Source organism: Penicillium soppii, assembly GCF_028829465.1.
Source record: "Penicillium soppii strain IBT 18220 chromosome Unknown utg000007l, whole genome shotgun sequence".
Taxonomy (NCBI): Eukaryota; Fungi; Ascomycota; class Eurotiomycetes; order Eurotiales; family Aspergillaceae; genus Penicillium; species Penicillium soppii.
In genome coordinates, this window is record NW_026643237.1 from 1,783,172 (window position 1) to 1,799,643 (window position 16,472).

At 44.5% G+C, this 16,472-nt stretch overlaps 3 protein-coding genes across 3 annotated transcripts; all 3 read left to right on the forward strand.

Annotated features, from left to right (window-relative positions):
• Positions 1-2,964: 2,964 nt before the first annotated feature.
• On the forward strand, positions 2,965-3,243 carry N7529_009944 (uncharacterized protein; the record flags this gene model as incomplete). The annotated part of the gene is made up of 1 exon (XM_057245471.1): positions 2,965-3,243. The coding sequence occupies one exon, from the start codon at positions 2,965-2,967 to the stop codon at positions 3,241-3,243; it is 279 nt and encodes a 92-aa protein (XP_057093734.1).
• A 5,055-nt stretch (positions 3,244-8,298) lies between these two features.
• Positions 8,299-9,386, forward strand: N7529_009945 (class I SAM-dependent methyltransferase; the record flags this gene model as incomplete). Its single annotated transcript, XM_057245472.1, has 4 exons — positions 8,299-8,472; positions 8,529-8,549; positions 8,660-8,806; positions 8,871-9,386. 4 exons carry the CDS (start codon positions 8,299-8,301, stop codon positions 9,384-9,386), a joined length of 858 nt encoding a protein of 285 aa, XP_057093735.1.
• A 4,609-nt stretch (positions 9,387-13,995) lies between these two features.
• Positions 13,996-16,156, forward strand: N7529_009946 (uncharacterized protein; the record flags this gene model as incomplete). The annotated part of the gene is given in 6 exon segments (XM_057245473.1): positions 13,996-14,213; positions 14,322-14,720; positions 14,772-15,185; positions 15,239-15,263; positions 15,276-15,468; positions 15,522-16,156. 6 exon segments carry the CDS (start codon positions 13,996-13,998, stop codon positions 16,154-16,156), a joined length of 1,884 nt encoding a protein of 627 aa, XP_057093736.1.
• Positions 16,157-16,472: the final 316 nt, after the last annotated feature.

Genomic DNA, 16,472 nt, shown 5'->3' on the forward strand with positions numbered 1-16,472 from the left:
GAGTTTGCAATGAATGGCTCTGTACACCAGGGGACTAAGCGAATCATACTAGAGCAGTGGGTTCTGAAGCAGAAACCCACCAACGACCACACAAACCGAGTTGTCGCAATACATGTTCAAACAACGTGGATTACAAACCCACGAGCCCCTGAGCATCCTAATATTGGCGGACTCTTTGTGGTGTCTTTTAGGAGCCTCCCGTGACAAGATCGACAAGGCAGCGAGGTTGATTTCATCATAACTGATGCGGATATTAGAAAACTTGCTCTGGATTTATGGAAAGTCGACATAATTCTCGCTGCTCAGAAGAGGTAGAGTCTTCTTGGTATTCTTTCCAATGTGTGTAATTTTAGTTTTTTTGATCATTCTTCTATGCAGATCGATGCGCGGTTCGTCCGACCAACCCTCTCACCGGTTCACCACAATACTGCAACGTAATGTTAACCTTGCTTCATGTACGCCTGTGTGTAAACGATTGTGGGTGGTATGGAATATCACGCACGTATCGATTATTGGTTTGAGAACGCGGAGAAAAGTATCTGATATGACGTGATACCGTTCCTCGCGTGAGAATTTGGAATTCGCCTCTCCCTTGATGCGCCTTGACTTGAATCTTAAATTTTGGGGTTTGATGTGACATACTCCGCAAATGGGGTTGCAATGGCATGGTTTTGTTCTTTGCACGAACTATTGAATCTTGTCATATTAATTCCAGATTTATGATCGACGGACCCACCGTTCGACACTTACTTAGTAAATCAATAGTACCCCTTAGTGTGCCTTAGTCTCACCGTGGCATTTTTGACGGGTTCGCTCTTATTCTGGAACTTTGCCCGGAGGTTTGTATTTATCTAGACTAGCGTTGTGTTGCTATGGGCGAGATAGCCGATGTCTTTTTTCTATACAGTTAGTTACTTACTTTGCAGACCGTCTTTTGGCTATACGCAAGCTTGGAATTTGCGGTGTGAACTTTGCCTCGAATAAGAGGTGTTATATACTACTGTCGGATATGATACCCTCATTAGATTATTTGTAATAGGATGAACTATTGAAGCAATTTCATTAACACAAACCGGTGGAATTATTCATACCTTTTCAATGGATTTTGTAATGGCGCATGCTAGCTGGCAGTCTGCAATGGAAGATCAGTATGGATTTGAGTCAATGGACTCTTGTATCGGTTTCGTATGGTGGTATAGCAATTTCACCGAGCCACACCTGTTGTACCTCGGCATCACGCTCATCTCATCACATTCTGCGTATCATAAAGAGGCAACACAAAAGCGACTACGTCGCGATCTACTATGCGCGCATGAATTGGTAACCAGACTACACGCTCGTGCATTGAACTACATGTAGGGTGCAGCATCGCACGAGCAAGAAATAATCACAAAAATAGTTGAGATATCACATATCATGTATGAGATATCAGACATCTGCCATAGATGCCAAAACATATCACAAGTCAAATTCTCAGGCAGTGCAAATCCCGATCATGCATGCTAATGTACAGTTGACTTAATTAGTATCAGACTGCCTTGAGGAGCATGGCGTACGTGTATAGAAGTACTATGGCTGGAGGTCATCGCTGTTCGACTCTATAGCCAGCTCAACACCTAGATCTACATTTTGGTTTATATCCAGATTATTCAAATGAGATCCATAGTTTCTATTTCTGGAACGCAGGCGATTCCATAGCAAACTTTTCCTGCCTCTTCTCTATGCTTCGCTCGCTTTAATTTAACTACAGTCTTACCTCACTGCCAGGCTTTAGTACCTAGCTGATCTGTTTAGCTAGGCTCTTGGATCATGCTAGATGTATTCAATCATACCAAACTAAGATTTGGATATTCGTATCTATAGCTAGCGGTGTCTTTAATTGACTGGTGAGATTATTCCTTACTTAATTTTAGTGCTCAGATTATGAAGTATCTCTCTTTCAAAATAACCCTGCTACAACTGGTCCATCATTATCCCAATTTATCTTAACGCTCCAGATATATGTGGTTATTAGCGTACATACGACATCCATGAGCTACCCAAGCAGTATCAGGAAGCAATTTGTGCGTTTTAATCGACATCTTCAGGCTTTCCACTCACCAAATCCAGGCATTACTGATTGATAATCCTTGTGTTATGTTCAGCAAATCCAGACGTCATCCACGCGTAGTCCAATACATATCTATATGAGATCTAGGTGTTTTACTCGCTAAGTCTGAATACTTCTATGGGCTGTCCAGGCAGAATCCTGAGACTATGATGACGTTTTACTTGAAAGATTTAGGGATTATATAGTATAAGCTATACACGCGTTATTTCAGAGCTATTCTTCTGCTTCATCAACCGAATTCAGGCGTTATCCATAGACAATTCATTTATCTTGCTTTTCATATCTAGGCTATCCCAGTGAACTTCCCTCGCGGTTTACCCGCGATATTTAGACGTATCCTTGAAGCTTTGGAACCGTTTCAAGGCGCTAATTCCTTGCAGAGTCTTTGGTTCAACATGAACATGTCTGTGTCATTATAGGTGATGTGGGACCCGTTGAAATGAATGATTAGCTTATTAAGTTTTTCTAAAGACTCCTCTGGCTATACATTATTGCACTATTCATTGCTACTAGGGCCTTGATGATCTTACAGGAACAACCTTGAAAGATGACATGGGATGTATAACCTCCAGCTCTCCGTAGTAGAACTCCCAATATCAGTACTAATTCTTTAAACTCCCAATTTATAACCGCAATATGTTTCGTCAACCTTGGAAAGCACCTGAGACAGGCAGTGATACTTAGTGTACGCTGGCAAAGCTGCGGTTGATCTCCTACGAAACTGGGGTTACGAGGTAATCCACAACGCAAAGTCTTTGCATGGCAGGGTGAGTCTTCTAGGTAACGTTTTTGGGCCTATGATTTAACTAGTTGGATGCAGTGTTCTTGCATCTCACAGGTATTATACCGCGAATATGTATAATCAAAGCTCTGGAGGTCACGGTGACATGCCCAAGTTGTCATCGCAGAGGATCTTGCCCCGTGAAATGCACAAGCAAGCTCCAGAAGACAATGAACCTGAACTTGAAAAGGGTTGGTTGTCGCGAGTTTCGTCTTATCTTTCTTTTGGTCAGAGCACTGAGACTACAACAGAGTCTGAGCCTGATAACAAGTCTGTTCAAACAACTCCAGAATCTAAACCGCCTGCTGCCTCGGGTGGTCAAATTCCGGCGGCTGAGACGAAGAGTCAGTGATTTTTGTCTGGCTCATTCTTACATTATTAGCGATATCCGGTTATAGAGGGTTTGGCGTGCATTTGCTTTTGATTGCTTCGGTCTAGATACCCTTACATATCAAAAAGACTGGAAGCTACATGTCTTATCATCTGAAGGAAGACACCAGAAAAGAGAAGGCGGAATCTGTTAATATTTCTCTCCGCCCTTTGCTCTTCTGCAAGCCCATCTTGTCTCATAATCAACACTTCTCTCTTCTCTTTCAACTCAAGTGACTGAAAAGTTGGCACCTCTGATTCTGATGTCGATTCTGACAATCAATGGAAACCTCCGAAACCTATATATGCACCCTGAAACTTACACAACTCGAACACTAACCTATTTTTTATCACAAAAATCCATGCGAGCCTTTTTAACTGACTTATAATCGTGATACAGCAGTGACCGCTTTCGCCTTCCATGTCAAATACATAAAGAAGCTGTTTCAAACCCTAATCATGTGATCCGCCAATCCAAATGTGGGTAGCATGTAATTAATCCGTTTTGTAGCTAACCAGGTAATTTATACCATGATCGTAAGATACAAGTATGAAATATACAGTCATTTACCCCGATCTTCCAGCCTGGTAGTCGTTGAATGGGCAATCTGTCATATCTGGATTAGCGTGTTATGTGACAAGGATTTGGAAGAGTATTTCAGTCATCTCAACGTGGAAGGCGATACCAAGAGCTACCGTATAGCGAATATTGATGAATTGAAAGTCACTTAATACCAAACTTATACAACTTAGAGAAATTGGCTGTACATTGAATAAACAACGAAGTAATTCAAGGGAAGAAAGAGAAAATAAAAAGTATCATCATTGCCCTTGCAAAAACATCTCTCTTATAGCCGTCGTCTGCAGTTCCTATATTGGCTCAGCTAGAGAAATTAAAGTTTCCCTAAACGATTCTATGATATCTTCCAGACTCTTTTGATCCCCTTTAATGTCATCTTCGGTAATATCCACACCAAAGTTCTGCACCGTATATGTTTTCCATGTTCTTCTCAGATCCTATAGCAAATGATATGCCCTCTCGCTTCTCGCGTCCAAGCTCTTTGCCAAAAGGTAGAAAGAACTACGATTTTTGTGACTAACTGTCGGTTTGAATAATGAAATCCGAGAGAAGTGGCTAAATGCTTCAAGTAGTCGCACGGTATGAGGACCATAAGCTTGATGTAAAAGCATGACCATAATTCCACCTTGCTTGATTCTTTGTAGCGCGATGATTATCTGTGCGGAAGACAATCGAGGAGCCTTATCTTTGACCCCTTGGGCCCGTGCGTGCGCATGAAGAACCTATCTATCGCAAAACACAATATCGAAAGTCTGGCCTCGAAAAGGCAGATCATTGGAGAATTCGGATGCTTGTGGATGATTTTGTAAAATTAGATCAGGAAAGCCGATCTCTGCAGCAAGCATCGTGATGTCGATAAACTTGATTGTAACACGTTTGTCCTTCTGCCAGCCCGGAAGAAGAACGTCATGTCCACCTTGGTCTATTGGTAAACTAAGACCACACACTTTGACACAAGGATTATATTTCAGGACGGTCGAGGAATATCCTCCGGGTGCCATGCAGATGTCGAGGGCCTGGAGGTGTATCGTCTTTGATCGAGGTAGGATCAATCTCTCCATGGTTTGAATTTCATCGCCAATTCTCTACATCATCTTAAAGAAATAAACCTTTGACTTTTTACTGGTATGTGTGGCACGTGTTTTCTGGGACTCAAAATATTTGTCTGCTTCAGGCGTCGCTTTGACCTACCAAGAATGTTTCGTCCTGTTAGTTTATTAATGTAACATATCAAAATGTATACATAGCAAATGCAATGATGTTGTACAATAATGATATCCGTAGAATCCGCGGATCAGTGGCTCGTCCTTATAAGTCCACTAGTAGGCAACTCTTTAGGTCGTTTGCCCCGATTTTCATTGCTGTATGTTTCCCCCGGAGGGCCCCAAAATAGACGTGCGCTTTTCGCACCACCGCCATCTTGGGCCAGCCTTAAGTCGTTTTCGCGCGCTCGTACTCGTTGACTGTGGATTTTGCTTTGACGTTTCCTCCTATTTCTTGCGGCGATATCGTCTGCACTCTTGCCCGTAAATATTCTTCTTAGTCAGTCCATGAGTGCTAGTAGTCGATTGGGGTTATCAGATGCGGTATCTGCAGCCCCACAACTTTTGAATGGTGCCAGTGAGACCAATAGCCAATGGACTGGAGTGTGTTCTGTAGAACAGAGATCTTTGTCTGCTTTTACGGATCACCGTTAGTATCATATGCGACCACATGAAATTGGTCATACATACGCTAGATGAGATAATTTTCAGAATGATTGATGGTGTTGCCTTAGGAGGTGGCCTTCTATGTAACCTTAAATAGAAAGCCGCAGCCCCATTTAATGGTGATGCCGATCCAAATGAAGGCCCAACATGTGCTCAGCCACGCAACCTTCAAAGTACAATTTCAAGAGTTAAACCCAGTAGATCCTGAAGAGTAGTTAATTTTGAAACCCAAATTAAAGCGAGGAGCAGGAAACACCCCGCAATTAAATGTTAGACGCAAGGGGCATTTTATAAGTGCATGTATGGCATTGCTAAGACCGAAAAAAGTTCGACGCGGCGATAAGCGAGGCCGTGTAGGGGCCGTGCAGGGTTCAAATCACACAATGATTAGGTACTATGAATTGGGGGCCGTTCCATTTCCGCCTTTGACATCAGCTTATATTCCTCAGCGTTTTAAGCCTGTACTTTCTCTGCACTCTTGTACCTCGTGCTCGGCGTGTTACCGCAGTATACTGTACGAACTAAAGTGGAAAGAGGTCATCGATTCATATACAGACAAGCTCGAAATCAGTTTCATCTCTATACTTATACTCTCTTTAATTCTTTGCTGAAATTTGTTTTGTATGACGCTATACCTTTTACGGTCAGATTACCCCTAACCCTCACTTTCGACAATATTCTAGTACGTTAATCAATAATGGCATAAAAATAGCTATTGTATCATGGTTGTATGGGCTATGCGTGTCTAGAACTATGCGCTTGCAAACAAGCCAGGCTGGCAGGAGATTCGGTCGGTTGTCTGGCCACTACACCTCTCACCCCCTCCCCCTTCAGTCAACCACGTTCACTCTACGACTCTACTAACACAGTGGACCAGGGACGCGGCAATAAGATTTTCAAAGGAAATATATTAATCGATATCTCCGTGAAGAGAGACCTAGATCAATTTATAGCTTTCTGTGCCACCGTGCTTATCGAGGTAATAGTTCCAGGGAAAAAAGATAATTAGGGAACTAGCCTCTGCTCGGGCTACAAGTGGCTATAGCTAAGGTCAAAATCCATCCGACTGATCCCCGACTTTACTCCACTACAGGGTAGCGTGGCCAATTATCAGTCGGCCTGCCACTTACGTTTGAGCTCGAAGCGTTCCCGATATTATTGAATAATATAACCAGGCTCACTTTCTTGCCAGCAAGAAAAAGCTTACTCCAATCCAAAAGCTGTTTTTTCCACAGAGGTCCAATCAATTTCCGTTCTATCAAATCTCAGGGTGAAGCCCTTCTACCGAGTAGCGGATACGACAATAGAGGTGTCATCCGAATCAAGTTTTCGATAACAGATATTTGGGTAGAAGTAGTCCCTTGATCTTTGGTTGCAATAAAAGCCTGCAATTAAATTGAGGGGCAAGAACCAGATATTGTTCTGTCTCTTTCACCACCGTCCTGTTATTAAGATTGACCTTCCACACGATCAAGTAGTGGATAAAGGTCGGTGGACCCTCGCCATATATTCAACCTTGCTCCCAGTCACTGAACTGAAGCAACGGAAGACTGTTTTGTTGCGAAGCAAATTGTTGTGGAGACGCGTAATTGACAGGGAAGATGGGATTGACGTTGATACAGCTTACGTCGAACGCGGATGCGGGTGACCCAAAGAAGTTGCCAGGTATTGGTGAATATTATAATGTATCAACCCCCGGGTCAAGCGCCATGCTTTGTTGAACGCCACAATCATCATGGCTAATGAGACAAGTAGAAGTCACTTTCTTAAGCCTTCGATAATAAGAGATTAAGGGTAAACGATTATCAGTTAAGGAGGCTTACACCATCAGGTGCCGTTGAGAATATTATTCGCCTGCAAACAACCGCCAACTGGTCAAGATGGTCGTTGGCCGCTAATATCACTTATTAAGGGTTCTAGGCCAAGGAGACATCTCGCAAGTGATGACTAGCACACACCGCACAAAAGGAGGAGGAGACGAGAAAGAGGTCTCCCAGCAGATCATTAAGTCATATGATGCTAGATGGCCTTTCCTACATGATTTGCAGAGATTCACCATAGCATTCCATGGAATTTCATAAGCTTTCTTTTCATACGCATAATGTAGTCTTATGTCATATATTACTATAACTTACATGGCGCAGTAATATAGCCCTTGCATTTGATACGGCCCGCTCAATAAATAATCTGCACTTAGGTCTTGGCAGTAGGGCTTAGAAGGAGAATCTCAGTGTGTACTCCGTACTGGTCAAGGTAATTTCGAGAATCACTATGCACGGGCCCCATCCACTCAACAACTGTGCGACACTACCAGCCATTTGAGATAAGGATTGATCTTGTCTGTTCGAGTGATCGAACACATGATTGAGCTAATTAGGTCAATATGGGACCCCGAATCATAGTTTTTGTTAATCATTTGATTGGATGTCCAGGCGATTTATCCTTTGTTAGACCCAATACCGCATTCGATCGACAATGCGCATTATAGCTATAAACACCAAAGTGAGTCGCCTGATATAATTACCTTGCATATGGCATAAATTATAGCTAAAATAGATTGTCAGACTAGCGATGTGCTCCAATGTTTACCAGGTACGTTGTACCTATTCTCCACTCAGTAGTTTCCACTTTAATGGGGTACCGTGATTTTGATTAATCTCAGTATTTATTCTAGCAGATGCCCCTCGCTCAATGTCACTCTTATTGTCGAACATTCAGCAGCTTAAATTTCGACACATCCCGCAAAGATATGGCTATAGCCGACGACTTCCAGGACGATGCTCCAGTTGAAGCGCCTCCTGGTGTGATGAATGCAAAATCCATTTGCGATCCCCTCACTGAAGTTATCGATCCCGCTCGGGCTATATTTGAAAAATGGAGTAAGATCCCGGCCTGTGAGGTCGTCGAGCATGTCAATAACATGGTACACCCCGCATCTCCCTCACCTTCGAGTCTGAGTAAATTCTAACCACTGTCTAGAGGGATCGCGCGTATGAAGTGGTATGTTATAAATTCTTCTTGGCTTGAATTAACTTGGCTTGAATTAACTTGGCTTGAGATAACTTGGCTTGAGATAACTTGGCTTGAGATAACTAATTAAGTTATTACAGTTTCGCATGCCACATATCGGTCTGTACGGATTTCTCAATATCAATCTGTTAGACTTTGATTGTTATCCGGAGATTCTAGAGTCAATCAAGAAAGGCGCTCTGTTTCTTGATTTAGGGTGTGGTTTTGGGCAGGAGGTGCGCCAGGTGGTCGGTCACTCTGAAATACTGCATATTCACCCGTCAATATGGTCACTAATAGATGTATTCATAGGTTTTGGATGGGGGACCTCCGGCAAACATCTTTGGAGCAGACTTATCTAATGACCTGATGGACTTTGGCCATGAACTATTCCTTGATAAGGAAAAGCTTGGTGTTAGGTTTGTTCAAAGTGATATTTTCGACCACCAGTCAACCCTTAGGTTGGAGTTTCGAGGTCGATTTCAAGTGATTCACGCGAGCAACTTCTTCCACGTTTGGCCATGGGCGACGACAATTGAAGTCGCTAAATATGTCCTCGATCAACTTAGTGACAAACCCGGATCAGTCATTCTAGGTACCCAAGTCGGTACAAAGAAGGCGAAAAATGTGAGATTCCCTCACGTTAACAAAAGCGCTTTTTTCCATAGCACAGAAACCTGGAAAAAGCTCTGGGCTGTGGTTGCACAGGAAATGGCTATTCAGCTCGATGTCCAGGCGACTGAATCTGATTTCACTGATCAGGATAAAAATGACTGGCCTGAAGAATTGGAATTTGTCCGCCTGCGCTTTGTCATTAGAAGAGTGTGATGAGTCATGTTTGGTTGCACCGTTGGGATCGACATTAAACAATCAGTTGCCTCAGGGACCCTGGACATCTTCGTTCGGGGACGGTGGACATGCATGCGAGACAAATGTAACGATCCTGATCAGACCCTGTTTCCTATTCCGGCTTAGCGCACGGCATCACAGCTTACTTGCGAGCCGCACTATCCTCTTCTATCCTTTTTACACTTAGTATCGCGTACTCAACGCACTTATTTCTTCGTAATCTGGCTTCTATTACAACAAAGAAAAGAAAAGAAAAGCAAAGAAAATGCCATATGATCAAAGGATAATTCTCTATCAATGTGGTATATTCCTTACTTTTTGTACACTAGAATTGATGAGCTCTAGGTCTGCAAAGAATGGCTCGAGCAAGACGCGCGAGTCGAAAATTTACGGCGTACGGAGTCCGTCACCTGCAATAATACTTTGTTAACTATGCAGCGTAACGATTTAATTATAATCCCTGGCCTCTTTTTATACCTTTCTCATAATTGATGATAAATACCCAGATTGTATTCTGCTACTTATTAATACAGATTTTGATATGTATAAGTACAGTATCGCTTCCGGAAGCCTTTCTGCGAGGTGGTTGCACCGGGCATCTACCATCACTTTTGTGATACTCGATAGGCGGCCGGGAGAGATTGGGGGAGACCTGGCACTGCTGAATAACCGCATGTTCTTTCGGATGTTAGTAACAGAACGCTCGCTGCATTTCGCTACTTTTGCCATTTGTGATGTGGCGAGTCTCTTTTTACTGCATAACATGTGAATAACAAGGTCATGCTGCCAGGAATCGATATTTCGAGCCATATTGTGATGGATTGGGAGGATGGGATGACATGCTGAGAGGGGAGGGAACTTTTTTTGCGAGAATTATTTTTTGAGGGGACTGATGAGGGAACTATTTTCGAGGGCTATTTTTGGAATTGTAATTAAAAACATGAACATACCACCAAGTCTGTTTCATATGCGTTCGGTACTATACCGTTCGAGATCGGAACATTGTTACAAGTATCTCAGCTAACCAAATCAGGATTGAGTGTCATGTGATTAGGGTTGCAAAAGGCATATCATATACATCCGTCATGGAAGGCAATAACGGACGGCACTGTAACACTCTTCACATCCGAAGATAAGTTTAGATACAGTGGGGTTTGCCAAGACTCGGCATACAACCAGTTTTGGCTCCTAAGGCATATTCTGAGTTTTGTTTCCATCGAAGGCCGGCTGGCCCAATGGCAAGGCGCTTGACTACGAATCAAGAGATTGCAGGTTCGATCCCTGCGTCGGTCATTTTTTTTTCTTCTTGAATGAATCATTCATTCAAATAAGTCCAATGGTTGCGGCTAGTGAATTTGCGGCAAAATTTGGACCAGAAGTGGCGCAATTGGTATTTTTTGATGTGCTCCTTCCTGACTGTGAACCGGGCCGCGATTATTTTGTGAGAAACCCAGGCGAGGTTTCATTAACAAAAGTGAAGAATAGGTAGAGAAGGGGAGGGGATACCAGTGATTTTATAAAAATTGCCGGGGTAGCTTAGTTTTTCCTATATATGCTATAGCTTTTTCTATACATGCTATGAGACTCTAGAGAGGTAGGCGTCGGTCATCCAAGAGAAAATGAATAGAGAAAACCAGCCTGGACAAACATGATAGAAGCACTCGAAAAGAAATCCGACCATCTGACAGTATCTCTCATACGTCGAATAAATATGAATGGCGAATGCCAAGCTAGAGCATGCACAGGGATGCACAGTCCGCGCGCTAGAATAGGGGTTTAATCTAAAGAGCAAATCCACCGCAGCTTCGCAAAGCATATAAGCTAGAAATGTTCTTCGAAGGCTAACCTAAAAAGACTGGGCCGTCCCGCGGCAAGCTTGAAAACGCCACGGAGTATTTTCATGTGAACGGCAAGTTGACTTGGAGACTATCTATCTGTATGAATTCTTCAGACAGCTACGACGCTGCTATCTGTTGACAAAAGATACCGGGATACTGGGCCTAGTATGTTGCTGCAATATCGGGAGAGACTGTACCCAAATCGGAGGTCATGACCGAGCTCAACTCGTATGGATGACAGACAGGGATATTGTGAACTAGGCGGGTCGTTATTAGACTCACCGGGTTCGTATCCATCAAATTAAGAGGCTATAATAGACGTTAGACCCGAACACGGATCAAGTGTTGTTTATTTCCACCAAGGACATGGTCAAAGCATAGATTTAATAATTATGACAGGTCAGCTTTGCAAATCTAGGAAGACCCTTATCTCTGAAACATAGTTACCTGCTCCATACTCCATTTGATATAACTCCCGCAACACTCTTATCTGCTAGTAACCAGATCGAGAATCCTGTCTGCTCATGGATAAACTCAAATTTGCCTAATGTACGAGCTTTTGTAAAATGACTCGCGCATTCCCTTTGAACCAGGCGCGTGTGGCTTCATGCACCTATTCATTGGATGGTCTGCAGTCATACAGCCTTGCAGGGAACATGCAGAGAAGGAACAAGGAAGCAAACAAATCTCCTGACAGCCATCATAACATCAACCATGTCCATAGCTTGATTTGACAACAATGAGCTCTTGATCCATGTAGACTTCTCGACGTCATCACCAAAGAGGGGTTGTGGCTTTCATGCGCGCCGTGACTGAAAGCCTGCTCTTGCATTATCACGCCGCTGGAAAGCGCACAATATGCTTTACCTAGATCAGCATGCAAAGCATATTGATGTGATCGACGGGTTCTAGAAGCTTTTGAATTTTGAGGCTTGTCTAATACAGCCGCCACACCGAAAGCTGACAATGTGTCCTTACTGATCGTTGGAAGAATGGTATTTGCTGACCTAGGGTCGAGCAGGGCTTTTCATGTAGAAGGATTTACTGGTGATTTAATCTCGAACAGGACATTGTGCTAAGTTCAGGTATCAGTAGGCGTTTCGAGGCGCATCGCCGAATAGCTTGATCGGACCCAGCCGCTACAGCAGACTTGGCAGGTCAAAACTCTTACGCAATCCAGGCATTAAACGAAGATAGCCCGCATGAGCCCACGATGGGGCGATAACCAACACGCACACTGTGGAGGCGGATGCATACTAGCTTCGTTGTCAACGGTCGTGGGCCAGTCCATGGCCGATTACCCCGGAGTTCAACAAGCCAAGACATCCCAAAGTTTGGGATTTGATCACCAGGATCATAATATATTAATTAACATTGGGTAAATCTGACCGCTTCTTGCTCGGAACTTCCGTGGAAGACATATTACCACTACGCCCGGAATGGCAGGCAGTTAGCCATCTGCATAAAAGTCATATTGCCTTCCGTAGAGTGGATCCTTGCACAAACGCAGGGAAAAAAGAAGCCTCGGGTGACTGTTATATATTCTTCCGCATTTCCACATTGCCACTCAGAGTTGCGCGATTAGCAATTTAGAGATTGCATTTGCATATCGGCTGGATTACTTGGGTTAGCGAATTCGAACAAGCACTATACCCAAGCCCAGGGCAACTTATGTTCCCCTTAATTCCGATCGGCTCAACGATAAGGTGAACAAATATCCGGCAACACCCACATTATCCCTCTTTTTTTGGCTTTCGCTTAAGATACATTGTACATAACCATGGATTGATTAGCTTTGGGGCTTTTGGGTGCCTAAAACCCAAAAGGCACGGCTGAAATGTGCGATATCAAGGACTCACTAAGGATAAGAGTGAAAGAGAACTAAAAAGGGGCACTAATGCACTAAGTGGCAAGAGACCCGTCGTTAACCGGGTCTAAAGTTACGATGTCACATTGCTTCGGCCCTCCAATCCTGATAGCCATTTCTTTTGAGACAATTGCACATGCTAACCAATGAAGTTATGTTCTTTCGTTCTGCCTGCTGTCTCTCCCCACTTGGATTCTATTTCTCCCCACTTAATGATCAATTTAGTAAAGTGATTGCAAAATCAAGCTCCCTAGGTCTCGCATATGGCGGAATTCACCGAAGGGATGGAAAAAAGCAAATAGAAGACCCTGTTTCAAGATAGGAGAAATCGATGGATCTTTTGATAATTTTGGCCAAATAAGACGAGCGAGTCAAGAATAAAAGCAAAGAGACAAATGAAGCATAGACCGTGCCAATTTACCCCCTCTCCTACGGTTCACGTCGGAGATTTGTGCAGGGGTTATAGCCAATGCGCGCCTATCAACCCCTCTCGATGAAAGTCTGTACCGGCCAACACTACCTTTCTAGAAGCCTCCGGGAGATAATCGGATTGGTGGATGCACTTTCGATTACCCCAGGTCCACCATGAACGGGCTCAAACGTACCTGCGCAGGCTGTCTCGATATCGTCAGTAATCGGCCACTTGTCGCAATTGGCTAGCAGCTCTCACTCGGTCTAGCGATCCGTTATTATAAGGCTTGGATCTCCCTGATAACGATGAAATGATCTTCAGGCCTTTAGGACTTGGCTTTTCGAAGGGTCCAGTTGCTGATCATTGATATTCTGCCCTTTCTCCAATCTTTTCCCATCTTTCCCGGCCCATCCGACATAGATGATTCCTTAAAACAGTATATTTACATTTACCCTTCTAACATCCAATGCAATGACGAGAACCGGCCCTGCAAATAGTGCTATCTCTTGGGAAACCAAAAGCCTTATCCCCGAGGATGGCGGCAGAATTGATTCGGTCGCTGGTCAAGATGTGAGGCCCAAAGGACGCATCAGACGATCAATGACTGCTTGTAATACATGTCGCAAGCTCAAGACTCGCTGTGATGTTGACCCGCGTGGTCATTCTTGTCGTCGCTGTTTATCTTTGAGGTCGGTTACGCCTTAGATTCGTGCTGTGATTGTCACACGCCCGATCGCTTCACTCGGAATCTCTTGTTATGCATATCGAACTATAGCTGACCACGTATTGTTCTATAGGCTTGAATGTGAGCTCCCAGAGACAACAGACCGGTTCCAGGATAACGCATCGACCTGGTCGGACGCTAGTGCCGCTATCCCCTCAATAGAGGAACGGCTTGTGTCACTTGAGAGAGGCATGGGGGAGATGATCCATCTAATGCGGCAGATGGTAAACCACTCGCCAAGTATGTCCAGCAGTTTAACCTCGCAGGCGAGAAGCAACAGCATAGACGACACAGCTTCAAATGACAGTATGCCATCATCGCTATATCCCATCAAGCCAGCACAGGTTATTCGAGATCTGCAAGCGGAATGCTTCGGGGAGAGAGATCAGTTTCCCGCGGATGCTGATATCCTCGGAGATATCGTCACTCAAGGAATCGTAGATTCTAAGCTCTCCACGAAGTTGATTGAACTGTGTGTTTGAACGTCTCTACGACTAGCTCTTGCCGCTAACAATGTCAACAGTTTCGTGGAATACTTCGGCCACTGGATCTCAATAAATCATTCGTCCAGCATTCAACGGTCAAATACGCTTCTTTTCAATATTGCGTGTCTCTTGGCTTCACGCTATCTTCCTGGTTTGCCGCAACACACCGTACGGGATATCTCACTTCATGTACAACATGCCGTGGCGAAGATGCTGTGGAAGCCCCCACCTATGACAAGCGATATGCTACAGGCATTGACATTGCTTTGTCTTTACTCAACCTCGGTCCATAAAGAAGGACTAATGGATGACTGGTTGCTGAGCGGGATCTCGATCAACCATGCCCTAATATCCTTCAACTTCCTTAACACGCGGCCTGGAGATAGTCCTAACACAGACGAGCTCCTCGGGCAGTTGCGTCTGTGGAACACGCTCTGCGCCACACAACTACAGTAAGTCACCACCTATTGATAAAGCGAATACACAAACTAACACCAAGCCTCAGCTCGGCTCTCGCAAACGGCCGCACCGTTAATATCCAGCCACAATACATTGATCAATGTCCCCGCATTCTGGAACACGCAGGCGCCACACCAGAAGACGGAAGAATTGTCGCAGAAATTCAATTATACCGCATAGCCCTGAAACTTCAACACAGCCAACATCGCCTCCAATTTGCGGAACCAGAGTACGAAGAGATCGAGCGCTGGAAAATGGAATGGGCCCATCTCCTAAGTAAGCTGACATACCTATATATCAACCCCCAGCACCAAATTAACATCCTCCAGCCAACAACGAAGACTCAACCCTCGACCTCAACCTTTGGTTCTGTCAACTCCTCCTACACCGCACAGCAACACGCATCCAACCCGACAGCGACCGTCTAGTTCCAGAAATTTGCGGCAACGCCCGCCTTATAATTTCCAAATTCCTCCAAACCCGCTTCTCCTCCGCACCAGCCTTAATCGACCACATCTACTTCATCGTCGGCTATGCAGCCCTTACACTATGCGACTACAACCTCTCCGATCCCCTAATTAGTCAGGTCCGCGGCTTCATGCTGCATCTTGCGCCGAGTGGCGATAACCTCTCGTACCGCATTGCCTGCATAGTTGGTGAGGTGCAGCGTCGCTATTCGGAGGCGACGACTGTTGTCTCGGAGCATTCGTCGCCTACGGAGGTCAAGAGTGTACCCATCTTCGGGACGCATCATTCTCGTCAGGGGATGGATATTTCGCAGCTTATGCCTGCGTCCGAAGCGCTCGATTCGCTGGTTGAGGGGTACGACTGTTTGCAGCAGTTGATGCCTGGGTATACTGTGCAGTCGTCATTTGAGGCTCCGGATTTGTTTCAGCACTCGGCGCCTGTCACCGGGGGTGCGATGCCTATTGGCATGGTACCGAGGGCGTTGCATGACTGGTGATGATGTTACGAGGCTTTTGGGAATCGGGAATTGGGCATGGGATGGAGCTTGGTTGGGCATAGATATTAATGGAGTTGGTGGCTCGGTGGGAGCATGTTGAAGCTTGGTACGTGGTTATTAGGACTGGATGCACGCTGTGTTATCTATCACTTCTTCCTTAGTCGGAGAATGCGTAAAAGCAAAAGCTCAAGACGGAAATAGTTGAGACTTGTTCAACCAGGCTTTCTTGATTTATGATTTTAATGAAAAAGCAGCAATTGCAATGAAACGAATTCTCTATCACACAAGTCTGAACTGGATAGGGTTATTTAGTCTC